Here is a 26051-nt window from a genome sequence, read left to right on the forward strand (position 1 = left end):
ACACAGCATATAATAATGACAAGATTTAATAGGATAAATGAAGAGAAACAATTTTGAAATAAAAACCAGTTTTAGCATGGCATTAATATAAATTAGATAAAATTTTAGCATCAAGCTGAGACCACAAGCAAGACGACAAACCCCATTTGACAATAACGAATGTCCACTACTTTCCTCCTAATCATAAGATAAGATTATAAAATCTCTCATTTGTTTAAAAAAATGGCTTATAACTTACCAGCTGCCACTTACCACTCGAAGTGATAATGTCGATAAGAAGGCAATAATATGATGCTTGACCGTCATTTCTCACAAGGCGTTTCCTTAGTTTCCATTTTGTTTCTGTGACGCACAGTTGTTTTGGTCGGTCGGCAGTTTTAAAATCGCCAGTTCGTTGCTTATTTCACGTTAACGGGAAAACAAAGTTTGCATTGAACAGCTTCCAAAAACATTACCAGCTATTTGATCACAGAGGGGAATCTGTGGAGTGCAAATGCCCTTTTCTTACAGAGACACACACAATGATATGGAAAGTGTTGTTCTATGTCTGGGCCACAGTGCGATGCTTTGCCTGGCGTCTTTTCTTAAAGCGAATAGCGAAGGCCGTCTTGATTTACCTCGTCATTTCGTACAGTTACTCACTGGCCGTCATCGTTTACCTGTATTTAGTCATCCGTAACAGAGCGGGCGGCGATCTTACCCAGTGGCAAATTCCTGAGATGTATGCTAGTAATGCACCAGCCCGGTTTTTTTGCCATACCCCTAGGTTAGGTTAGGATAGGTTAGGTTGGGTTAGGTTAGTTAAAACACCGTAACCAGTAATTTGAGTGTGGGAAGCATCATGAGATTATTTCCAAGAAAATTCTATGGTTAGTTTTTAAGATATGGCATCCCTTTTTTTCAGTGAAAGGTCCCGGTACTCGGTTAAAGCTTGGGAAAATGCCACCGGGTGGTCACATGGTTCGAGAACAGCGCTGGAAGTTATCGTCCCAACTGTCATTCATTTCTTCCCGTTGGTAGTCTATAGCCTCCCCTTACCCATCACAGTGTTACTGATTGCCGTATGGACTTGTCTCAGTAGTCTGAATTCACTGCTTGATGCACGCGAGGAGGAATTTCTACGAGAAGCCAAGGGGCATTCCTACCGGGTAAGACTTGCTCTAATTATTATTCATCACGGCACGGGCATTTACTTGCATATGCATGCGTTTTCGAAATTTCACACCGTTCAAGTATTATTACTTACAGACTTCCATAAACAGTATCCAGTTCCCGTAATCACACGGTAAACGGGATGACGACATCTTGTCGAAAAGGAGGAAATACTAACATTGCTAAACAAAACTTAATAAATATGTCCGGTTATTTTTTCGCCATCTATTTATAATGCTCGTGCAATTACAATGTAGTTTTAAATACAAATTCACTTGCAATAAATTAACGTAAAAAATTTAGCAGGAGTAAATGACACTGAACGAAATGCTCTTTTCTAAAATCAAATAGCGTGACTAAAAATAAAAATGAAAAAATGATTTCTTACCATTGTGACTGCTGTATGGCCTAGTGGATAGCGCCCTTGCCTTCCACCTGAAAGACCTGGGTTCAATCCCGACGTGAGTCAGAAATTTATTTCTGCTCCACACGTGATTGTGTGTTGATTATTTCTATATTATTCACTCAGAAGGGATAATTCGAATGAAATGTTGTCTATTGGGTCATTGCTGAGTCGGGAATTTGGGGAAAACTCGCTGGTATGCAAGCAGTTAGCATGCCGAGGTAATTCCTTGGGTGCAGTTGCTCTCAGGTTCCAACTTCTTTTAGACTTGTATGGCCTAGTGGATAGCGCCCTTGCCTTCCACCTGAAAGACCTGGGTTCGATCCCGACGTGAGTCAGAAATTTATTTCTGCTCCACACGTGATTGTGTGTTGATTATTTCTATCTTACTCACTCAGAAGGGATAATTCGAATGAAATGTTGTCTATTGGGTCAATGCTGAGTCGGGAAGTTGGGGAAAACTCGCTGGTATGCAAGCAGTTAGCTTGCCCAAGTAATTCCTTGGGTGCAGTTGCTCTCAGATTCCAACTTCTTTTAGACTTGTATGGCCTAGTGGATAGTGCCCTTGCCTTCCACCTGAAAGACCTGGGTTCGATCCCGACGTGAGTCAGAAATTTATTTCTGCTCCACACGTGATTGTGTGTTGATTATTTCTATCTTATTCACTCAGAAGGGATAATTCGAATGAAATGTTGTCTATTGGGTCATTGCTGAGTCAGGAAGTTGGGGGAAAACTTGCTGGTATGCAAACAGTTAGCTTGCCCAGGTAATTCCTTGGGTGCAGTTGCTCTCAGGTTCCAACTTTTAGACTTGTATGGCCTAGTGGATAGGGCCCTTGCCTTCCACCTGAAAGACCTGAGTTCGATCCCGACGTGAGTCAGAAATTTATTTCTGCTCCACATGTGATTGTGTGTTGATTATTTCTATCTTATTCACTCAGAAGGGATAATTCGAATGAAATGCTGTCTATTGGGTCATTGCTGAGTCCAGAAGTTGGGGAAAACTCGCTGGTATGCAAGCAGTTAGCTTGCCCAGGTAATTCCTTGGGTGTAGTTGCTCTCAGGTTCCAAATTCTTTTAGACTTGTATGGCCTAGTGGATAGCGCCCTTGCCTTCCACCTGAAAGACCTGGGTTCGATCCCGACGTGAGTCAGAAATTTATATATGTATATATATATATATATATATATATGTGTATGCATGTATATATATGTGTATATCCAATGTGGCAAGAATAAATGCGTGTTTTAGAATATCATAAAATCCAGGAAAGAAGGTGAGTGAAAACTGGGACTTTGAACATGTACTTTCGTAGTTTATTCTACATTTTCAAGTTAACACTCAATACAGAGGTAATTGACAGAGCTTTATATAGAAAATGAGAAGGGGGCGGGGTTACAGTTGTTTCTTAATTTGGGCAGCATGTCCTTAACAGAGGAGACAAGGACAAAGGATCCAGTGATAATCCAGGGTGGAGATTAAAATTCCTGGCGCATGTGGTTTCAATAAACACCGTTTCCAGCAGATTCCTTTTCTGATGGTCGTTGACCTTGCAGATTATCGATGACTTATCCCAGTTAATAGCATGGCCTGTCTTAAGCCAATGATCCGAAATGCCATTGTTTGTTAGACCTCTTGAAAGGGCATATTTGTGTTGGGAACATCTCACTTTTAGTCCTTTTGACGTTTGGCCGATATAAATCTTATTACATTCTTTGCAAGGAATACTATGTACAATGTTGTTTGAATTGTGCAGACTATTCTTAATTAACCTATTTCGCAAAATGTTACTATATTTGAATACTAAATTACTATCAATAGTTTTTAAAATGGGCATTGCAAGAACGAAATTAGGGTGAAATGTTAAACAAAGAATATTCTTAAGTTCTGTGTTAACTCTGGTTGGAATGTAATATGTCTTTTTTGCTTTATTCTTACAAAGTTCCAAAAAAATATGAAGGATAACATAATGAATCTCTTATTTTATCAATAATTTTAAACTCATCTTCCAAAAATTTAGGACTAAAAATTCTAAGATCTCTAGGATACATACCGGAAAATGTTGAAACCTTAATTTGTTATCATGGTTAGAATAGAAATGAATATATGACAAATTATTCTTGGGTTTCCTATAAACATTAAAACAAAAATTGGTGTTATTTCTAATAACTATGAAGTCCAAAAATGGAATGCAATTATTTTCTTAATATTCTATTGTGAATTTTATTGATGATACAAGATTATTAATTGTATTCAAGCAATCAGGGATATTTACATTGTCTTTTACAATATAAAATCAACCGTCTACATATCTAACCCAAAATACTTTAATTTTAAGAGAAAAGATTTCTTGGAATAAGTCTAGTCTCGAAGAATTCCATGTAGATATTAGACAAAAGGGGTAAAAGTGGGTTTCCCATAGCCACACCAAATATTTGTTCATAAAAATTACCACTGAAATGAATTTACAATTTTTTACACAAAGCGATACCAGATTAATAATGACATTAGTTGGTAATTCTAGATTATACAAATCCAAATTTTGTGATAAATATAGAAGCAAGTCATCAATAGGTACTTTAGTAAATAAAGATGTCACATCAAAACTGGTTACTGTATCAGCACTGGATAATTCAATATGAGAAAGTCTAGAATAAAAATCAACAGAGTTTTGTAAATGGGAATTTGAAATAGTGCCCAGAACAGGTGATAGCAATAGGAAAATCTCTTTTATGGGTTCTGATTAATCCACACATGTAAGGTAGTGATGGGCCAGTCGCTGAAACATTCTCTTTTATTGAGCCAAATTCTTTTAACAAAGTTTTTATTTTAGAATGGGTCACTCCTTAGTTTTTTGTAAGTACTGCAATCGGATAATAAATTTTCCATTTGTTCTACATAATTCATTTATTATTATTCATTGTTACAAAAAAAGTTGGATTTGTCGGCTTTAGTAATGTGCAAACTTTTATCTTTCTTCGTTTCCTGAATCGCATCTATAAACCTTTTTGGAAAATTCATTATTTTTGTCTAACATCTTCATGGAATTCTTCGAGTCTTGACTTATTCCAAGAAATCTATTCTCTAAAGTATTTTGGGTTAGATATGCAGACGATTGATTTTGCAGTGTAAAAGACAATGTAAATATCCCTGATTTATTGAATACAATTAATAATCTTGTGCTATCCAAAAATTCACAACAGAATATAAGAAAATAATTACATTCCATTTTTGGACGTCTTAGTTATTAGAAAATAACACCAATTTTGTTTTAAAGTATATAGGAAACCCACGAATAATTTGTCATATATTCATTTTTATTCTAACCATGCTAAACAAATTAAGGTTTCAACATTTTCTGGTATGTACCTTAGAGCTCTTAGAATTTGTAGTCCTGAATTCTAGGAAGATGAGTTTAAAATTATTGCTAAAACAGAAGATTCATTATGTTATCCTTCATATTTTTTGGAACTTTGTCAGAATAAAGGAAAAAAGACATATTACAATCCAACCACAGTTAACACAGAACTCAAGAATATTCTCAGTTTACAATTTCACCCTAATTTCATTCTTGCAACGCCCATTTTAAAAACTATTGATATTAATTTAGTATTCAAATATAACAACATTTTGAGAAATAAGTTAAGAATAGTCCACCCCATTCAAACAATATTGTATATAGTATGCCTTGCAAAGAATGTAATAAGATTTATATCGGCCAAACGTCAAAAGGACTAGGCCTAAAAGTGAGAAGTTCCCAACACAAATATGCCCTTTCAAGAGGTCTAACAAACAATGGCATTTCGGATCATTGGCTTAAGACAGGCATGCAATTAACTGGGATGAGTCAACTATCTGCAAGGTCAACGACCATCAGAAAAGGAATCTGCTGGGAACAGTGTTTATTGAAGCCATGTACACAAGAAATTTTAATCTCCACCCTGGACTATCCCTGGATCCTTTGTCCTTGTCTTTTCTGTTTAAAGAACATGCCACCCAGATTAAAAAACTGTAACCCTGGCCCCCTTCTCATTTTGTATATAAGGTTTTGTAAACTACCTCTGTATTGCGTGTGAACTTGAAAATGTAGAATAAACTACAAAAGTACTTGTTCAAAGTCCTGGTTTTCACTCGCCTTCTCACATGGATTTTATATATATATATATATATATATATATATATATATATATATATATATAAATATTATAACAGGTTTTGACATAGAAAAAACCTATTTTGGGTAGCAGCTCTCAATGTCGCCCCAGGGCAGCTCCATAAGACAGACCAACCGATATCAAAGAATTCTCTTATAGTCGGTCTTTGCCAGAATAGTGCTTGCTGGCACAGTGATATTCATAGAGGACTTAGGACAGGTGGGCTCTATCTCCTGTCCTACAATAGCTGCCTTGACTCTCTACGTCTCACTCACACAGATGTGACAGCAACCTGTTTTGGCCATCTTCATTTCATGCCAGGTCTGTGAAAGATGAATGTTCACCCCAGTCCCAGGACCTTTTGTCAGGGAAAATGGGTCTGATTGAGGACTCACAGCGGCTACCAAAAATGGGTTTTCCCTATGTCAAAACTTTTTTTTTTTTTATAGCGTAGCCACTGTTCGTCCTCAAAGGAACTTACAAAAGAAATTGACAGCTGACAAAATGGTTTAGCTCCTAACAAATAAATCTCAACAACCCAGATTAATATTTTATATTAAATACAGAGTTCCTTTATCAGAAAAGGGTAATTTTCCCTTTAAAAAGGTCCTCATTCTTGGCCAGGAATGATAGTCAGGAGACATCAGCAAATGATAACTAGGTGCATGAGTGATGAAATGTTGTCCTTGTCTAAGAGAGCCCAGTATGCTAATCCGAGCTCCTGATGCTGAAGCAGTCAAAACGACTGCCTTTGCAGCATATGAGTTGTAGTTGTATTGGGCCCGTGAACTGAGGGGATGACACGAGTCTAAGAACCTTATTCAGGGACCGGGTAATGAGAAACCTTGCAGGAGCCGACTTTGCAGTGTAAAAAACTGGAAAATGGATTAATAATTCTATATTAGAGTAAATTCCAAACCATAAGGCAAGGGTTCCGCCAATGCTGCCTTGTATGCCATGACTCTTGAAATAGCAAGGCACTTGACCTCAATAAAAGATAATAAATGTAAAACTGTTTTAACAGATTTCAAATGAGCTCTCAGTGTGGAGGTAATCGAACCACATTTCCATATGAACTGGTATGTTGGATAGATGAAGTCCATAGTTTTTGCACTAGATACCTAGCAATGTTAGGCAAATAACCTTCACAATAGACTAGATTTAAAATTCCATGTGAAGGTCAAGGCTCAGAAAGGAGGGTGCATAGATGACTCCCATTCTCTCTGTCTAAGATAGAACAATGGACAGCAATGAAATCCATTCTTACACCTGTTGTTGAAGAAAAAGGAACTGATGACCATTTGGCTAATTCAGGGCTACTAGGCAAGCAGTTCTATTGAAAGTTAACAGATTGTTCAAAGCTTTCGAAATCTGGGACAATGTTCCAGTCTTGTAGGAATGCATCTCTTGCTATTACCTGAATGTCCAGATTCCAAGACATACACTGGAAGTTGATGGTTCTTGCATGTGGCAACCCAGTTCACTTCCAGATTGTGGAAGCAAGTTAAACAATCACTGATTTGAAAGGAACTCAGCTAACTTCTATAAGACATTGCAGTCATATTGTCTAGGACGAACAAAATGTGCATCCCTTTTGGAGGTTTCAATTTTCTGAGATAGAAAGACAGCCAATAGTCCCAGAAAGCTGGTATGACTCCCTCAGAATAGGAGACCATCTTCTCCTAACTGACAATCCTCCCAATGGCCTCCTCAACCTGTCAAGGAGGCTTCCGTACATATTATCACTCATACAAACAGTGGAGTCAGGTCCATAGACAGAGTATCTTCACAATCTGAGATGAAGGCGATCACATGAGGTGAAGGCGATCACAAAGCCTTTTCCTGGCATGTGAGAGCAAGACTGTTTAAATCCTGAGATTGTGATAAACAATCTCAGGATTAGATCTAGCCCGGACCCAAACTGTAACAGGCCCAGACCTCATTTCAATTGTTGTCTGGAAAAGCTGGGCTGTGCAAGGAGTCTTCTATGTCCTTCCTTAATCTGGTTTGGGTGCTGTTGGGAAGAGACAGCTGGCCGCCAAGTGTAGCCCAAAAAAGTTCCAGCCTCAGAAAAAGTCTGCTGGGTGTAAGGTGGGACTTGTTCCTATTAAGAAACCTTCTGGCTGGAGTCTGTCAACTACCACTCTCAGGTTTCATCAGCTCTTCCTCTGGTGGCTCCCCAGATCAGTTCATCTAGGTAGGCCACCAGTTAAAATCCTTCAATCCTGAGTTCCCATTAAATAGGTACAGTATATATAAGAATTTAAGCAAACAAAATGTTTGTTCATGGATCACCCTTCATTTGGAGGAATGCTTCTTGGAGGATGCTGAAGAGTGGTGGCAAATAAAGCCATCTTTCTCTGTTACCCCCTTTTAAAAGAGGGGTCTGGTTTTTGGAAATACACTACTTTTGACGAAGGGGAGGGGTGTGTGTTTGACCATCTCTACCCTAGCCCATCGAAAATTATACTGTGTCCCCGAAGGGGAGGACTCCCACTACATATTATGCTGTAGAAGACAAACCCCTTCCTTGTAATATGCAGTCCAAGAGTTCATTTTTCTTTTCCCTGGTAAGAGTGCCTTGTCTGCTTTGAAAGAGCTGCTGATGCTATTGCTGCTCATTTTTCTTTTCCCTGTTAGAAGTGTCTTGTCCGCTTTGAAAAGGGTGCTGATGCTATTGTTGTCCTTTCTTCTGTTGTCAAAGGGGTCCTTTAGTAGTGACTGCAGGCTTGTACAACTCTGATTCACACCAAGCTTTCTTAGGTGAAGGAAGAGGAAACTCTCAAGGGTATTGTTTCCCAGATTCCCATTTTTCAAGAAGAGTACATATTGTGTAATTCTGTTGTCAGCTCGTTCAGTAAGTTTTGTGACAACAGACTCTTCAGAAAGAGTCCCATCAGATAGGAGAAGAAAGCAATAGGGAGATTACATTGGGTAGCGAAATATTGGACCTCATCAATGCTTCCTTTCAAGCCTTAATGCGACACTCTAGAAAGCTGTAGGGTGTTCTCAATAGGGTCCACATAAGTGTTTTGGCTACTGCAGTGAACTTTGTTCTGGAGGACTCTGGAAGTTCTTTAATAGCATAAAATTCTGCCATGGCTGTCCTGAGATTTTTCTCATAGAAGTCCCATATTGCTGGGTACCCTTGTCTAGTGGGAGCTATTTTCCTCTCATAAGGGAGGACAAATGTTGCTCATTCCTTTGTAGCACTATCAAATACTGGGATGGTAGAGACAAACGGCTTTATTTCTGCCATAAACTCTCCTTTCCTAGTCATCATAAAATTCTGAAAGTCCATCTTCACAAGGATAATTGTTTCAAAAGTGAAGAGCTAAAAGGGTGACATCTCCCAGAGAGGTTACTGGTTCTGTAAAATTGTTGTTGTACTATATTTTCCATTAAACTGGAGAAAGGTTGCTTCTATGGCTTTCATTAATATGGGTGCTTCTATTTGGCTTTCACTGCTATATTATTAGGCAGCATAACTGTCTTCTTCAGCAGTTTCTGAATTCCTATTGAAGGAGGGACCAAGCACCATTCAGTATTGGGAAAAGCTGCTCTGTCCTGAAATTCTATATGCTCAACCTCAATAAGTTTTTCTTTCATTAATGAGGTATTTTCCATCTGGTGAAAGGATGCAAATTGAGGTGTCTTGCCAAGGGTTATCAGTATCATTCTCAGGGGCAGATATTGGTGCCCATACAACATTCTGAGTTGAGGTTTTATTGTCATCAAATGTTACCAGCTGGAGTTCTGGGAGTTAGTAGGTTGTCTCTTATTATCCATTCTGATTTTAATGGGGATCTATACAATTGATTCAACTTCTTTTTTGAGCTTAGGTTTTTTATTACCCTGTTCAAAGGATGAGAAATTTGTACATATTACACCCAATTCCATATCCAGGACAGTCCTGGATTCCTCTTGGGAATCATGTCTAGCATTTCTACGCTGATGCTCAATAACAAATGAATCCTCCAAGGAGTTACACTCTCATGGGATCATCCTTGATACTGCTCATGATTTCCTCCCGGAATTCTGAAAGTATCGAAGTGAAATTTTCACATCAGTGAAGCCTGCATGAACTGATGAGCCAAGGCAGTTGTATCACCACAGCCTGGCAGTGTAGAAAGTACAAAAAGTGGAATTTCTTATTAGGAAAGCCTGCATGACTGATAAGCTAAGGCAGGTGTATCATCACTGCCTGGCAGTACAGAAAGTACAGCAAGCAAAATTTTCCTATCAGGGAAGCCTGCATGAGCTGATTGAGCCAAGGCAGTCGTATCACCACTACATGGCAGTACAGAAAGTACAGCAAGCGGAATTTCCTATCAAGGAAGCCTGTATCAACTGATGAGCCAAGGCAGTCATATCATCACTGCCTTGCAGTATAGAAGTCCAGGATAAATTACTACCCCCTACATGGTACAGACACATCAGATGGGATTTGCAGCAAGATACTCATTTGAAGTATCTCTCTCATGTAAAGCAAAAGACTATTCCCCAGAACTTCTGGCTTCAGAAGGGTAATTTTAATGGCTATATCCACTTCATGTCAGATATTAGTGACCTCTCTCTCTCAAGGAAAGACTCTTCGCCTCCTTCGGAGGAGTATTGGCCCAAATGTGGATTCTGCTCGGAGAGGGATGGAAACACACTTCCATAGTTCTGCCGGAACAATGTACAGTAGTTTCCTTTTTCCATACTCCTACTGTAACATATAATTCAAAGAGACAACTTTAAAAATGAGCTCTTTCATCATTTAAACTGGCTGCCAAGAGCATGTGGCATATTTCACACATGTCCAGCCACCAACCAAATTCTCCTTTATTCCTTCAAGGGTTGACTCATGGAAGGTAGTTAAGAGCCATTTCCACAGGCAAAAAGCAGACTGAGTAATTTGCTGTGGCGCAAGTATTGTGTAGGTCCTGTGTAATAGTAGCCCAGTAGTGATAAAAGGAACAAGTGTTTAATCAAAACTACCTAGTGCTAGCTACTTATATTACTGTATAGGCCACAAACACTTCAAATTAACCCAGGCCTACATGGTCACAAGTACATGTCCATAGTATGAAGAAAGGAAACATGATCAATGGGTAATATCCTTAAAATAGTAGTAATGTATTGAAATATAAATTCATAATTCCTTCAAGGATTTACTTACAAATACTTCTTAACTCAATTAGGACAAAACTAAATGGACTTCCATATTGTATATTTCTACACATTTCATAACCTTTGATTACCTGGTCTATTCCCAAGCACCAGGTAAAGGTTATGTAACCTATAGGCTATGTTAGTTGGTACATCAATAAATTCAATAAAATAATTACTGGAATTATCGTACCAAAAATATTTAAAATCAGTATCTATAAGATTTTGAATTGTTTGGCAAGGCTCACCATTATGAAAAACTACTTTTGTATTCCTTTAATGAAATAACAAGCGACATGACAATTTCTCAACACCTGTGACGTCACTACCGGAGGAGTAATACCCGATGGAAACAGATCTGCGTGAATGTATTCCTTTAACATTGAAAATAACTCCAATAATTATGGATAACTGGGGAACTGTCAATATCACAAAATCATTAGTTTGATTATTAAATACTACAAAGGAAATACTGGTCTTTAGTAAACACACAAGTCAAGCATGATTGGGAACTAAGATCACGTCTTTTTTCATAAACAAGAAGTTAGGCTAACCCGGTTTACCCTTTCAGTAACTTCAAATTATCTATGAATGTTAGAAAGGTCACTGCATAATAAGTTTCAATAAGAAATAGTCTAAATTAATTGCCTAAATATCAATGTGTTAAACAACAAAAAGAACACGGCAATTACAGCGTAGCCTAGCGATCCGCTAACTTCTTGCATTGCATATTGGGTCCCAATTTAAACAAATATAAGCCTACCCGTCAAAATTTTAAGGAATTGAAACTTTTCACAATTTCCAGAGCACAGCCTGGGGACTAGTGAACTCTTGGACAGAACTGAGGGTAATTAAGATGTCTAAGACAGGTTGCTGTCACATCTGTGCGAATGAGACATCGGGAGCCAAGGTACTATAGTCATTGTACAACAGGAGATGGAGCCCTCCTGTCCTGAGTCCTTTATATTCTATCACTGTGCCAACAAGCACTATTTTGCCAGAGACCAACCATAAGAGAATTGTTTGTAATTGGTTGGTTTGTCTTATGGAGCTGCCCTAGGGGACCATAAGAGTGTAACTCCTTGGAGGACAAACAGCGGCAACGCTATAAAAAAGATATATACATGTACACATACATAACTCTGGATTTGTTTTTCCATTTTAAGACTCACGCTACTTTGAGCATTTATTGATAAATGCCATTGCTCTTACAGTGACGCAGAGACAAAAATCATGGATATGTTCCCTATCACCATATACTCGGCTACAAATGATTAGTGTCATCAAACAACTAAGATACCATCAGGTAAGACCAAGACTGTAAAGTCACCATATCGACACCAGCGGAGTGCTTCGAAGGCGTCATTAATCTAGTCTCTGCTGAGCAAGTTTTCTTTGGTGACTTCCCATTTTCTTCACACTCAATTAGTCACGCCTAAAACGTGCCAGGTCACGCATTTTCTACCATTTTAACTTTATACGTATTTGTACAACTGTCACAAATTATGTATCGTATGTTTCTTCATTCACAGGCATCAAGACTGTATCCATATTGAAATTCTGTATGTTTTGTATTGTAAATTGTACTCGTTCACTGCATATTATTGTTAATTGTTTTGACCTCAGGTCACAGTCAATGTCATTGTCTTCCGCGGTCCGGCGCCAGTCGGCCGCTATATAAACTGCCTGGATCTGTAATGAAGTAGCAGTAACTTTTACCTGCTCGTTTCTTTCGCACCTCTTACTGTGGTGACCCCCCGGAGTATCCCGGAGCCATTAGCGGACCAACACGGCGACTTAGTCTTGGTCCAGGAATTCTCCAAAATGCTCTTAGCGGCCTAAACACGGCACTGTAACCAGCGTTTGAGCGTGCCGACTCTCGTCGGTGAACCCCACCAGCGTCACTAGCGGACCCACATGGCGCACAAAAGTGCGTTCTGACGCGAGTACCCTACTCCAGTAAGAGGGCAAAGGAGCGAGCATGGACGCGGGTATCCCCTCCTTCATGCAGTTAACCGCGGACCTCGCGGACTCGGAGGTCTACCTACCTCCCATCTCACCCGCACCCGTCCCCGCACCGAGGCCCTCCCGCACCTCCACACCCACGCCAGCGCCCCGAACACACCATGGCCCGGCAACACAATCGCAGGCCGCCCTCACCGTAAAGCTGCCACCTTTTATACAGGGGAACCCAACGATGTGGCTGCGTAGGGTGGAGAGCTACTTCAGGGTGGCGAACCTGACGGACAAAATCTTGCAGGCCGACACAGTGCTTAACGCCCTTCTGGAGGACGTGTACAGAAAACTCGTCTCGCGAGTACCCGAGACACACACCCTCACAAACAGCGCCACGAAGAAGTTCCTCCTCGAAGCGTGCTCCCTGCCTATCGCCGAGCGGGCCGCCCATGCTATCGACCTTGCCGTCAACCCATGCCACGACCTCAACTCAAGAGACGCATGGAGCATGGTCGTGGATCTCCTGTCACTGCCAGATTGTGACGGCACGAAAAAGCGACAGGAGATAAGCTTCGCACGGGAAATCTACCTTCGCCAGCTCCTCCCGGAGGTCCGCACCCAGATTGCTCACCCCTACACCATGCCCATCGAGGACCTCATAGAGTCGGCGCAACACCTCACAGACTCCGTCAAGGCTTCACAGCGGCTAAAACCGGCCACACAGTCGGTCAGCTCCGTCCAGCCAGAAGAGGACGTGGAGCAGACCGTCAACGGCGTCGCCAGGAGACGTCCACCGAACCACAACAGATGGAGTTCCCCAGGCTTCTGTCGCTACCACAAGTGGTTCGGAAAGGACACCCGAAACTGCCTGCCGCCCTGCTCGTTCACCCGTTCAAAAAAACGGGGGTGGCGGCGGCCAGCAGGACAAACCGCCATGGCAACCGAAAAACCCAGGGGCTCAGAACCAGTAGGTTTCTATGTCCGCGACACCATCTCTGGCAGGATGATGCTGGTCGACACAGAGGCCTTTAAATCGATCTTCCCGGCATCCAGAGAGGACCGCGACCAGAAACCAGGCCCGGCCGCCTTCCTGACGGCTGCCAATGGATACCCCATCCTCTCCTATGGCACCAGGCCCCTGTCAATCTCCATCCTTGGCCAGAATTACTCCTGGGACTTCATTGTCGCGGACGTAGGAACCCCACTCTTGGGGGCCGACTTCCTGGCGCACTTCGGCCTGCTAGTCGACGTGAGGCGTAAGCGCCTCCTCGATACCGACTCCTGCCGGTCTCTCCCATTAACAGCGGGACCCAAACCCACCATTAGCGCCGTCGCCCCCACCAGTATGCACACCTACTGTCGGAGTTCCCTGAGGTATTCAAGCCCGAGCCGACAAGTCCCGGGACCCCAGCCAAGCACGGCATATACCACCATATAACAACTAAAGGGCCCCCGACACGTGCGAAGTTCCGAAGGCTTCCCCCTCAGCGCCTTCAGGAGGCGAAAAAAGCATTCGCGGAGATGGAGCGAATGGGAATCTGCAGGAAGGCCTCCAGTCCGTGGGCCTCCCCCCTCCACATGGTGCAGAAACTGGACGGCTCCTGGAGACCTTGCGGCGACTACAGGCAGCTCAACATTGCAACGGAGCCCGACCACTACCCTCTACCCAACATGCAGGACCTCACGGCCTCTTTTCACGGGGCCAAGGTATTCACTAAATTGGACCTTCTTAAATCATATTTTCAGGTACCTGTCACACCAGAGGACATACCAAAGACTGCCATCATCATGCCGTTCGGGTCCTATGTGTTCGCCTTCTCCACCTTCGGATTGAGGAACGCCGGGGCGACCTTCCAGTGGCTCATGGACAGCATCCTCGGGGACCTAAAATTCTGCGTCTGCTACGTTGATGACATCCTCATATTTTCCAGGTCTCACAGTGAACACCAAAGGCACATCAGGGCAGTCCTACGGCGCCTCCAAGAGAACGGCCTCGTCGTCCGTTTTGACAAGTGCACCTTCGGCGTCCAGAAAGCAGAGTTCCTGGGTCACGAGGTATCTCCGACAGGCGTCCACCCACTCACATCAAAAGTAGCAGCCGTAACCAGGTTCCCGGCTCCCACCTCCGTCAAGGCCGTCCAGGAGTTCCTCGGGATGGTCAACTTCTACAGGCGGTTCATCCCCGGGATCGCACACACCACAGCCCCCCTGACGGAAGTCCTCAAAGGCCAACCAAAGTCCCTGTCTTGGGGACCCAGCCAGCAGCAGGCCTTCTCCCTGACGAAGGCCGCCCTCGCCGAGGCAACCGCCTTGGCACACCAGGATCCCAAGGCCCCCCTCCAGCTGACGACGGATGCCAGTAACGTCGCCTGCGGTGCTGTCCTGGAGCAAGTCATCAACGGCGCCCCCCAGCCCATCGCCTTCTTCAGCAAGAAATTCAATCCCGCAGAGACCAGCTACAGCACCTTCGACAGGGAACTCTGTGCGATGTACCGCGCAGTTCGGCACTTCAAGTTCCTCCTGGAGGGGACGCCCTTCACAATCTTCACGGACCATCAGCCACTGGTTCACGCCTTCACGAAACAGGGGGACGCATGGTCTTCCAGGCAGCAGCGCCACCTCTCAGCCATAGCCGAATTCACCTGCTCCATCAGTGCAGCTTGGTGTAAATTACCAGGACCTCGCCAGAGAACAAGCCGCTGACCCAGAAACCCCAGCATACCGCACCGCCATCACGTCCCTTAAGTGGTGGGACATGACCCTCGCCCCCGGACACTCAAGTCTACTCTGCGACATCAGCATGGGTCAGCCCCGCCCTTTGGTTCCAGCCTCACGTCGCCGCCAGATATTCGACATAATTCACGGCCTCTCACACCCCTCCGGCAGAACCACGGCCAAACTGCTCTCAAAAAAGTTTGTCTGGCACGGGGTGCAAAAGGACGCCACGTCCTGGGCGAAACAGTGCCTGCAGTGCCAGACCAGCAAGGTGGGTCGTCACACGCAGTTGGGGGTAGGCGAGTTCCCGCAGCCAGAGCGCCGTTTCGGCCACATCCATGTTGACGTCGTCAGACCCCTTTCCCCATCAGGCGGATCCAGATACCTCCTGACGGTGGCAGACCGTTCGACAAGGTGGCCCGAAGCCACACCCATGCAAGAAGCCACCGCCAGCGCGTGCGCCGAGGCCCTGCTTTCCAGTTGGGTTAGCCGCTTCAGCGTCCCGGATCACATCAAGACCGACAGGGGCCCCGCCTTTCTGTCCGAATTATGGTCCACCCTGGCTCAACTGCTGGGGACCACGCATCACACCACCACGGCATACAACTCGGCGGCCAACGGCCTGGTTGAACGGTTCCACAGGTCCCTGAAGGCATCCCTCATGGCCCGCTGCACCGCCGAGGACTGGAAACATCAGCTGCCATGGGTCCTCCTCGGTTTGAGAACCACCCCCAGAGCCAACGGCACCCCGTCCGCAGCCAAACAAACCTACGGGGAACCCCTTGTGGTACCGGGCGAGCTCGTGACAGATGATCGCCACAACCCATCACTGCAGAGGCTCCGCAAGGTGGCCGACAAGTTCGCCCCTTGCAGGCGCACGTACACCGGCAGATCAACCATCTTCACACCGCCACAGCTGTCATCCGCCACCCACGTCTTCGTCAGAGTCGACGCCGTCCGCCCACCACTGACCAAGCCCTACAGGGGCCCCTTCCGCGTGCTGGAGCAGAACAGCAAGGCGTTCCGGCTGGCACTCCCTGGGAAAGACGACTGGGTTTCAATCGACCGCTTAAAGCCCGCCTTCCTGATGGAGAGCACCGGCGCCGCCACAGCACCCCTTCCGCCCAGCCGCACTCCGACACGCCCACATACAGATTACAGAAAGATAACGTTTTTGTTATACTGTAATTTTCAGTGCTCGTGGATTTGCAGCGCAATACATGAGGAGGGGTTTTAACTTCGAGTTTCACAATGTGTTGCCATCCAGCAGTAAAGTGAGCCTATCCTTCACCACTTAAATCCTAGCATTGTCTTCTTTTCGCGGCTGATGTACGTTTTTCCAGGCATTTCTTTTCCAGAAAAGACCGGTTCGTCAGTATTGAAAATTTGAGGGGTATAACCTTCCTTATCAATTATTTCCTTGAGTGTCTTGGGAAATTTTTCAGCTATATACTGCTTTGTCGGCGCCGCTGACTCACCAGTAACCATGTGATGCAAGTTAAAGTGTTCTTTGAAACAATGGAACCATGCAAGACTTGCAGCAAACGTTTCATCTGCAGCACCTTCAGCCTTAGCCTTCAAGTCACTGAAAAAGTTTGTAGCCTTTTCCTGTATCAGCATGAGGCTAAGTGGCTCACACATTTGTCTCTGGTATTCCATCCAGATACCCAAAAGTTTTTCATTTCTTCTACCACCCTCCTCCTTCCCTCACTTATAATTGTTGACTGCATTGGCACAGCACTTTTCACTTGATCCATAATTCTATCTTTTTCTTAAAAATTGTGCCGATAGTCGAGTGATTTATATTATAATGGCACGCCACCTCAACCATTTTTTCACCACTTTCTAATTTTTTAATAATTGCCACTTTTGTTTCCATTCAAATAACCTGCCATTTTTTTACCAGTGCCACTATTTTCACTTGCTTTTCACTTGCTATTAGCCATGACAGATAAAGGATGGACTCGATATTTCACAATGAAATCACAAGAATTAATCGAGCACAAGAGATGAAGTCTTACCAAACTTGTCACGAGTCTGGGATGGCGTAGTGGTGTATTGGTGTCAGCTACGGTGCTGTTTGGCATGGGTTATGGCACAAATTGTAACTAATTAGAAGTGTGCAATACAAAATCCGAACTTATGGGTGGCGGACGGACCACTCTGAACAAATCTGAATTTACGATCACGGATGTTCATCTCTCTGAAAGTTCGTAACTGGAAAGTTCGTAAGTAGAGGAGCATCTGTACTTTGTCTGAATGACAAAGGTAGTACGAATGATTTAGATTTCTTGACAAGCTATAATTCGCAGAAGGAAGTTACTGGTTTAGTTTGAAGAGTATATCAAGCAAAGAGATAGATTATGTTAATTAATGGCTGCTTCATGCACGATTAAGTCGAAATAAGATATCAGATACAGGCTGGTGACTGATCAGCACTTCACAATACCTGCCTAATGCAAATGAAATCTCTAAAATATTTTTAAAAATCGAAATAAACATGTAGATCGAGCAACTATTTTTTATTAAGTCTCTTGATAGGTATTTAAATTCCATAAACATGTCCAATCAACGTGTATTTTCAAAACTTGGTATCTGTTATCAATATCACCTTAAAACGAAAATATTCTTTACAAGTTCCTATACAACTCCAACTGCACACCATGGCAGGTGGAAACAACTTAATCCAATGGTCTATTTGCCTGTGCTTTACCTGCTGTTACCTACGTGACTCTGAAAACAATTTGTAATTTATCTCTTTTCCTTTAATTATAATTCATATATATATATATATATATATATATATATATATATATATATATATATATATATAATATATATATATATATATATATATATATATATATATATATATATATATATATATATATACATAATATATACATATATATATATATATATATATATATATATATATATATATATATATATATATATATATATATATATATATATATAATATATATATAATATATATATATATATATATATATATATATATATATATATATATATGAGAAAGGGCCCGTCAAATAATGGTGAAATCTGTTAGGTGGCACATTAAAAAAATTAGATGTCTTCAAATGCAACTAATGAAAAATTGACAAACAAGAGACCACCCGCCCAGCAGCCTCACACGCCGGAGACCCCTCCGTTGTCTTCAAGAAGCCGCGGCACCCTTCAGCATCCCAGCAGATATACAGATTAGTCAGACGTGTCCCACGTCTTGGGGGGGGGAGTATTTGTAAAGTCACCACATCGACGCCAGCGGAGTGCTTCGAAGGCGTCATTAATCTAGTCTCCGCTGAGCAAGTTTTCTTTGGTGACTTCCCATTTTCTTCACACTCAATTAGTCACGCCTAAAACGTGCCAGGTCACGCTTTTTCTACCATTTTAACTATATACGTATTTGTACAACTGTCACAAATTATGTATCGTATGTTTCTTCATTCACAGGCATCAAGACTGTATCCATATTGAAATTCTGTATGTTTTGTATTGTAAATTGTACTCGTTCACTGCATGTTATTGTTAATTGTTTTGACCTCAGGTCACAGTCAATGTCATTGTCTTCCGCGGTCCGGCGCCAGTCGGCCGCTATATAAACTGCCTGGATCTGTAATAAAGAACCTTCTGAAATTTTCAGATCACCTACGGGCCAAACAAGGGAAAGGCCCGTGCCAACACAAGAGTTGGCTTAATACAATACAACAACAACGTAATAAAGTAGCAGTAACTTTTACCTGCTCGTTTCTTTCGCACCTCTTACAAGACAAGCTGTCCTTAGTAAGATCAACATTGCTGATTAATTGAGGGTTGTATAATTTCGATAGGATGGAGCATTGACTAATTAATACTCAAATGGAAGTACAGGTATATTTACCTTATTCTTCTTCTTCTTCTTCTTCTTCTTCTTCTTCTTATTATTATTATTATTATTATTATTATTATTATTATTATTATTATTATTATTATTATTATTATTATTCAGAACATGAACCCCATTCATCATATGGAACAAGCCCATGGGCCATTGACTTGAAATTCAAGCTTCCGAAGAAGTGACAAGTTAACAGGATATACAGAAAGAAAAGATTGGCCATTAGAAAAGAAAAATAAATTAAATTAATAAATAGATAAAATATAAGTAAATTATTAAAGTACAAGGAGAATTGTTTTAGAGTAGTAATGCATTGCACGGTACCAGACGCAGACATACAGTTGGTAAGATGAGGACTTTTGATATTTTTAATCTAATTTGTTCTAGCAGCTATTATGAGATTTGTGTTTAGGCGTTCATTAGTAAAGAAAAGGTTTGTTTGCGTTATGTATATAAAGAATCCAAGATTGTGATAAAACTGGCAGTTACAATGTTTTAGAGCAGATGCTCCTCTACTTATGAGCAAGTTACGTTCTGCACGGCTGCTCGTATCTCGATTTGTTCGTAAGTGCAACTTGATATACGTAAAGTCAATACGTGCAGTACTATTTATGTTTGTTCATCCTAAAACCAAATACTAGTACTGTACTGTATTTTACAGAGTATTTTATTAATACGAATGATTCATAAAACGCAAGTGCTAAATTGGGATGATAACAGTACAATAGAGCACTTTACTAATATGAATGTTACATAAAACCTAAATGCATTAATAAAATTATGATGATAATACAGTAAAGAACAATTGATTTTCTTACCTTAGAAACTGGTGTTGTAGGCTTGATGTGATGGATGATGAGAGGAGGAGAGGCGGTGTGGAATTACAGGGGTCATCAACGTCTATGTCGTCTTCGGGAAGGATTTCTTCGGCATCAATTTCTTCGGGAAGGATTGCTATGGCAAGAATTTTTTCGGCATCACTTTCTTCTTCAATTAGGAAGGCTCTTGAGGTTGCAGGCATTGGTTTGAATAATTGGTCTAAAGAAGTTTGCACTGGTTTTTTTCTTCTTTTCATTGTATATGATATGATAATGCAAAGCATCGTTGATGGTTGTTGCTTCTTTTGAGAATCTCTCAACATTTGGATCCTGATTCTCAAAAATAGTCAAAGCTTTTTCTATAAGAGAAAACCCCTCGGCCATCAATTTTCTTCCAAACTTCTTTAAAGGAACAAGTTCTCCTTCTTCACGTTCTCTGTTCTTTGCATTTCTTCCAGTTCATTAAACCTCATTCGTCAACTCCTCTGAATGACTCTCGAACAGCTCTTCAAAGTCCTCTTCCTCTAAGTCAAGCTGTAGATCTTCACTTATGTCAACGAGACTGTTAATGATTCCCTTTGCCTCCTTTTCTTGATTAAATCCCTTGAAATTGTTTACAAACTCTGGGCATAAAGCCATCCATGCTCCATGTTTGTGTCACTAACCTCATGCCATGCAGTATCAATACTCTTTACACAATTGTAAATCTTGCAGCCCTTCCAGAAGTCACGTAAGGTCACACCTGGGTCACTTACTTTCTTCAATGCTTGCCTGTACATATGGCAAGTGTAATATTTCTTGAAATTTGCTATTATGCCTTGGCCCATCGGCGCTGAATGAGTGAAGTTGTGTTAGGGGCTAAATAAACAATTTTAACATCCGGATGGAAATCATATAAGTAAGGTGAGTGACCAGGGGCATTATCCAAAATTAGGAGAATCTTGAAAGGAATCCCATTCTCACGGCAGTACAGCTTGACTTCAGGAACAGAGTGATGAAAAAAACCAGTCTTCAAACACAGCAAGAATCACCCAGGCTTTGTTATTCGACATACAGATTACAGAAAGATAACGTTTTTGTTATACTGTAATTTTCAGTGCTCGTGGATTTGCAGCGCAATACATGAGGAGGGGTTTTAACTTCGAGTTTCACAATGTGTTGCCATCCAGCAGTAAAGTGAGCCTATCCTTCACTACTTAAATCCTAGCATTGTCTTCTTTTCGCGGCTGATGTACGTTTTTCCAGGCATTTCTTTTCCAGAAAAGACCGGTCTCGTCAGTATTGAAAATTTGAGGGTATAACCTTCCTTATCAATTATTTCCTTGAGTGTCTTGGGAAATTTTTCAGCTATATACTGCTTTGTCGGCGCTCGCTGACTCACCAGTAACGGCCATGTGATGCAAGTTAAAGTGTTCTTTGAAACAATGGAACCATGCATGACTTGCAGCAAACGTTTCATCTGCAGCACCTTCGCCAGCCTTAGCCTTCAAGTCACTGAAAAAGTTTGTAGCCTTTTCCTGTATCAGCATGAGGCTAAGTGGCTCACACATTTGTCTCTGGTATTCCATCCAGATACCCAAAAGTTTTTCATTTCTTCTACCACCCTCCTCCTTCCCTCACTTATAATTGTTGACTGCATTGGCACAGCACTTTTCATTTGATCCATAATTCTATCTTTTTCTTAAAAATTGTGCCGATAGTCGAGTGATTTATATTATAATGGCACGCCACCTCAACCATTTTTTCACCACTTTCTAATTTTTTAATAATTGCCACTTTTGTTTCCATTCAAATAACCTGCCACTTTTTACCAGTGCCACTATTTTCACTTGCTTTTCACTTGCTATTAGCCATGACAGATAAAGGATGGACTCGATATTTCACAATGAAATCACAAGAATTAATCGGAGCACAAGAGATGAAGTCTTACCAACTTGCGTAGGCTCACGAGTCTGGGATGGCGTAGTGGTGTATTGGTGTCAGCTACGGTGCTGTTTGGCATGGGTTATGGCACAAATTGTAACTAATTAGAAGTGTGCAATACAAAATCCGAACTTATGGGTGGCGGACGGACCACTCTGAACAAATCTGAATTTACGATCACGGATGTTCATCTCTCTGAAAGTTCGTAACTGGAAAGTTCGTAAGTAGAGGAGCATCTGTACTTTGTCTGAATGACAAAGGTAGTACGAATGATTTAGATTTCTTGACAAGCTATAATTCGCAGAAGGAAGTTACTGGTTTAGTTTGAAGAGTATATCAAGCAAAGAGATAGATTATGTTAATTAATGGCTGCTTCATGCACGATTAAGTCGAAATAAGATATCAGATACGGATTGGTGACTGATCAGCACTTCACAATACCTGCCTAATGCAAATGAAATCTCTAAAATAATTTTAAAAAATCGAAATAAACATGTAGATCGAGCAACTATTTTTATTAAGTCTCTTGATAGGTATATAAATTCCATAAACATGTCCAATCAACGTGTATTTTCAAAACTTGACATCTGTTATCAATATCACCTTAAAACGAAAATATTCTTTACAAGTTCCTATACAACTCCAACTGCACACCATGGCAGGTGGAAACAACTTAATCCAATGGTCTATTTGCCTGTGCTTTACCTGCTGTTACCTACGTGACTCTGAAAACAATTTGTAATTTATCTCTTTTCCTTTAATTATAATTCATATATAAATATATATATAATATATATATATATATATATATATATATATATATATATATATATATATATATATATTATATATAAATATATATACATAATATATATATATATATATATATATATATATATACATATATATATATATATATATATATATATATATATATATATATATATATATATATATATATATATATATATATATATATATATATAGGAAAGGGCCCGTCAAATAATGGTGAAATCTGTTAGGTGGCACATTAAAAAAATTAGATGTCTTCAAATGCAACTAATGAAAAATTGACAAACAAGAGACCATCCGTTGGTGGTTCAAGTCATAACTGCTATTAGGAAACAAATACCTACCACCACGAACAACTATCCAAAAGAGATAAATCTCTGGCAGAGGCAGACATCTATACTGGAGAACAGTATTCTAGTAAGGGAAGGACAAAGACCTAAAGTAGGTTGCACTGATTTTACCACTGTTATAAATATTTGAGGCCTTTCATCTACTACTTAACTTTCGTGCGGAATTTGCTGACACTTTCATTAGATGTTTCCCAAAAGTAAGATGTGAGCCAAAAGTTATACAAAGAATAGTTAAAAGCTTCAGACTCTTTCAGCAGAATTCCATCCACCTGAAGGGAGGGTGAGGTGGAAAATCTGTACGAGATCTGCTATTCAACAGTGTTTTCGTTTTACTGGGTTCAGCCTCATACCCCACCATATATACCATCCATTAATCTGCTCCATGTCACGATTGAGATTAAGGGCAGCTTCTTTTCTCATACGTGGATACTTTACTACACCCACAAGTGTTGCATCATCGGCATACTGAACAAGCTTGTTTTCTATGCCAACAACCATGTCACTTGTATACACTAAAAATAACAGTGGACCAAGAACACTACCTGCGGAATTCCAAACGCAATGGTTATTGGTTCGCTAAAGACCTTATCAACAGCAACTCGCTGCTTCCTTCCTGCAAGGAAATCTTGAAGCAATCCTAAAACATATCCACCCACTCCAAGATTCTGAAGTTTATAAATAAGTGCCTTGTGATTTACTAAATAGAACGCAGCGCTAAAATCTATATGAATCACTCTACACTCAAAACTCCTATCAAGGTTCTCTCGAAAATGGCATGTCAAGTCTAAAAGGTCAGATATAGCAACTGAAATATTAAGGGCCTGACAAGCTTCAATAATGCGAACCCAATTACTGTAGCTCTAGGTCCATCTCAATGGCGCAGTGATCGGAAGTGCCTATATACTTTCGGACACTGGACTTCAAAATAACTGGAACATTTGTGAATATCAGGTCTAATGAGGTCTAATCTACTACCAGATATATGCTTAGGATTAGTGAAAGAATTAGGAATTCATTTTTCAGTTGCTAAAAGAACGAATGTATTCCTGGAATCATTATTTTTATTCTTTTACATAAATGCAAACCGGATATACAAAGGTCAGCTAACATGCATTATGTTAAAGTAAAAGCCCTCAGAATCACAAAACAGCTGTTTCCCGCTTCAACTGTTTACTTCACACTCGATGGTGTTTGTGTTAGTTCTTTGGTAAGTTTTATTGATTATAAGAGATGGTTATTGAACTGTTACACAAGCCAAAAGTTTGGTAATCATGTTTGAAAGTCTAGCCTAGTACAATCCACCGAATATGAAATAAGTAAATACTATCACGAAAACTGTGTAAAAACAACCTGTGTTTTCATCTGTGGTACATATGGCATTTCTCAATGATGACTGTCCAAAGCTAATTCATCTGATGAACACTACCAAAAAGTAATTGATCCTTTTCTGTTTTATTGAAATTACTGATTTTTCAATTCACCTCGTGATATCAAGGAAGCTTTACTGGTATGCCTGCGTGTCTGTGTGTGTGTTTACATCCAAACATGGCATTTCATAAATGTTGTCATTATCTTCTCCAGTGTGTGTATTCATATGTGTTTTTCTTAGTACAGTATCACGTTTTCCATTTTTTTTCTTCTTTGCCAGATATACTGTACAAGTTTAGCTGACTCTAAGTATGATTGTCACACATAACATTACACAAGAGAATAGTTTATCACTGTTGATATTTCATCTCAGTTTTCTCTCTCTCTCTCTCTCTCTCTCTCTCTCTCTCTCTCTCTCTCTCTCTCTCTCTCTCTCTCTCTAGCAAGTCAGACATCTACCTAGCTCTATTCATCCATCCAACATTAATCCCCAACACCTTCCAGCCAGGGATATTGATACCCAATTCTACCCACCTTACAAAACAACCCCTTCTCTGAGTGTGTTCCTCTACACAGTCTTACTGCTCCTCCTCTCCCATGGTGCCCTGCCATCTGACCCTCCCACCACCCTTGAAAAATTCTCCAAGCCTCCCTCATCCTCACCCCGCAAAAAAAAAAAAACCCTTCTCAGGTTGTTTATAAGCCTAAGCAGTGTTACCAACATTTTCCTGGGGTTGCACAGCATTGCAAACTATAGGAGAGCAGTTTTTTCACTTTTTTTAATTTTATATATACCATATATCTTTGGGGCCTTGGTCCCTGGCCCAGGTTGTCGGACAATGTCGAAAACCAGATAATGGCGATCTGGATAACTGAAGGATTATATATATATATATATATATATATATATATATATATATATATATATATATATATATATATATATATATATATATATTACTCAGTATATATATGTCACACGTGAGAGAGAGAGAGAGAGAGAGAGAGAGAGAGAGAGAGAGAGAGAGAGAGAGAGAGAGAGAGAGAGAGAGAAATTGTTTTTAGCTATTTATTAGTATAAGGACAGGCTTGTTGGTGTTATGATATACAATAGAATAAAATCAAGACTGTGATAAAATTGACCGTTACAATGTTTTAGAGCACTTTGTCTCAATGGCGATGGCAGTACGAACGATTTAGCTTTCTCAATGACAGTAAAAAGTAAGAGGAATGCACGACAAGTAGGAATTCATAGCAGGGAGAGTTACTACTTTAGTTTGAAGAGTTTATCAGGCAAAGAGATAGATTATGTAAACAGTATCTTCATGCAAGAATGAGATGTGATAAGATATGAGCTCCTGGGTGG

General features: G+C 40.9%; 1 protein-coding gene across 5 annotated transcripts in view; it reads left to right on the top strand.

Moving 5' to 3' along the window:
- The first annotated feature begins 306 nt into the window (after window positions 1-306).
- The window catches only part of LOC136850688 (uncharacterized), a 34684-nt gene continuing 8939 nt past the window's right edge, over window positions 307-26051 (top strand). For 2 of the 5 annotated variants that reach the window (XM_067124498.1, XM_067124497.1), the window contains exons 1-2: window positions 310-721; window positions 905-1148. In XM_067124498.1, the coding sequence (XP_066980599.1) occupies window positions 522-721; window positions 905-1148 (444 nt within the window). In that variant the 5' untranslated portion in view covers window positions 310-521. Of the gene's footprint in view, window positions 722-904; window positions 1149-12082; window positions 12169-26051 lie in introns of those variants that run through there. The other 3 variants (XM_067124495.1, XM_067124494.1, XM_067124499.1) reach the window with 3 other exon arrangements.

The sequence above is a fragment of the Macrobrachium rosenbergii genome, chromosome 22 (genome assembly GCF_040412425.1).
Source record: "Macrobrachium rosenbergii isolate ZJJX-2024 chromosome 22, ASM4041242v1, whole genome shotgun sequence".
NCBI lineage: Eukaryota > Metazoa > Arthropoda > Malacostraca > Decapoda > Palaemonidae > Macrobrachium > Macrobrachium rosenbergii.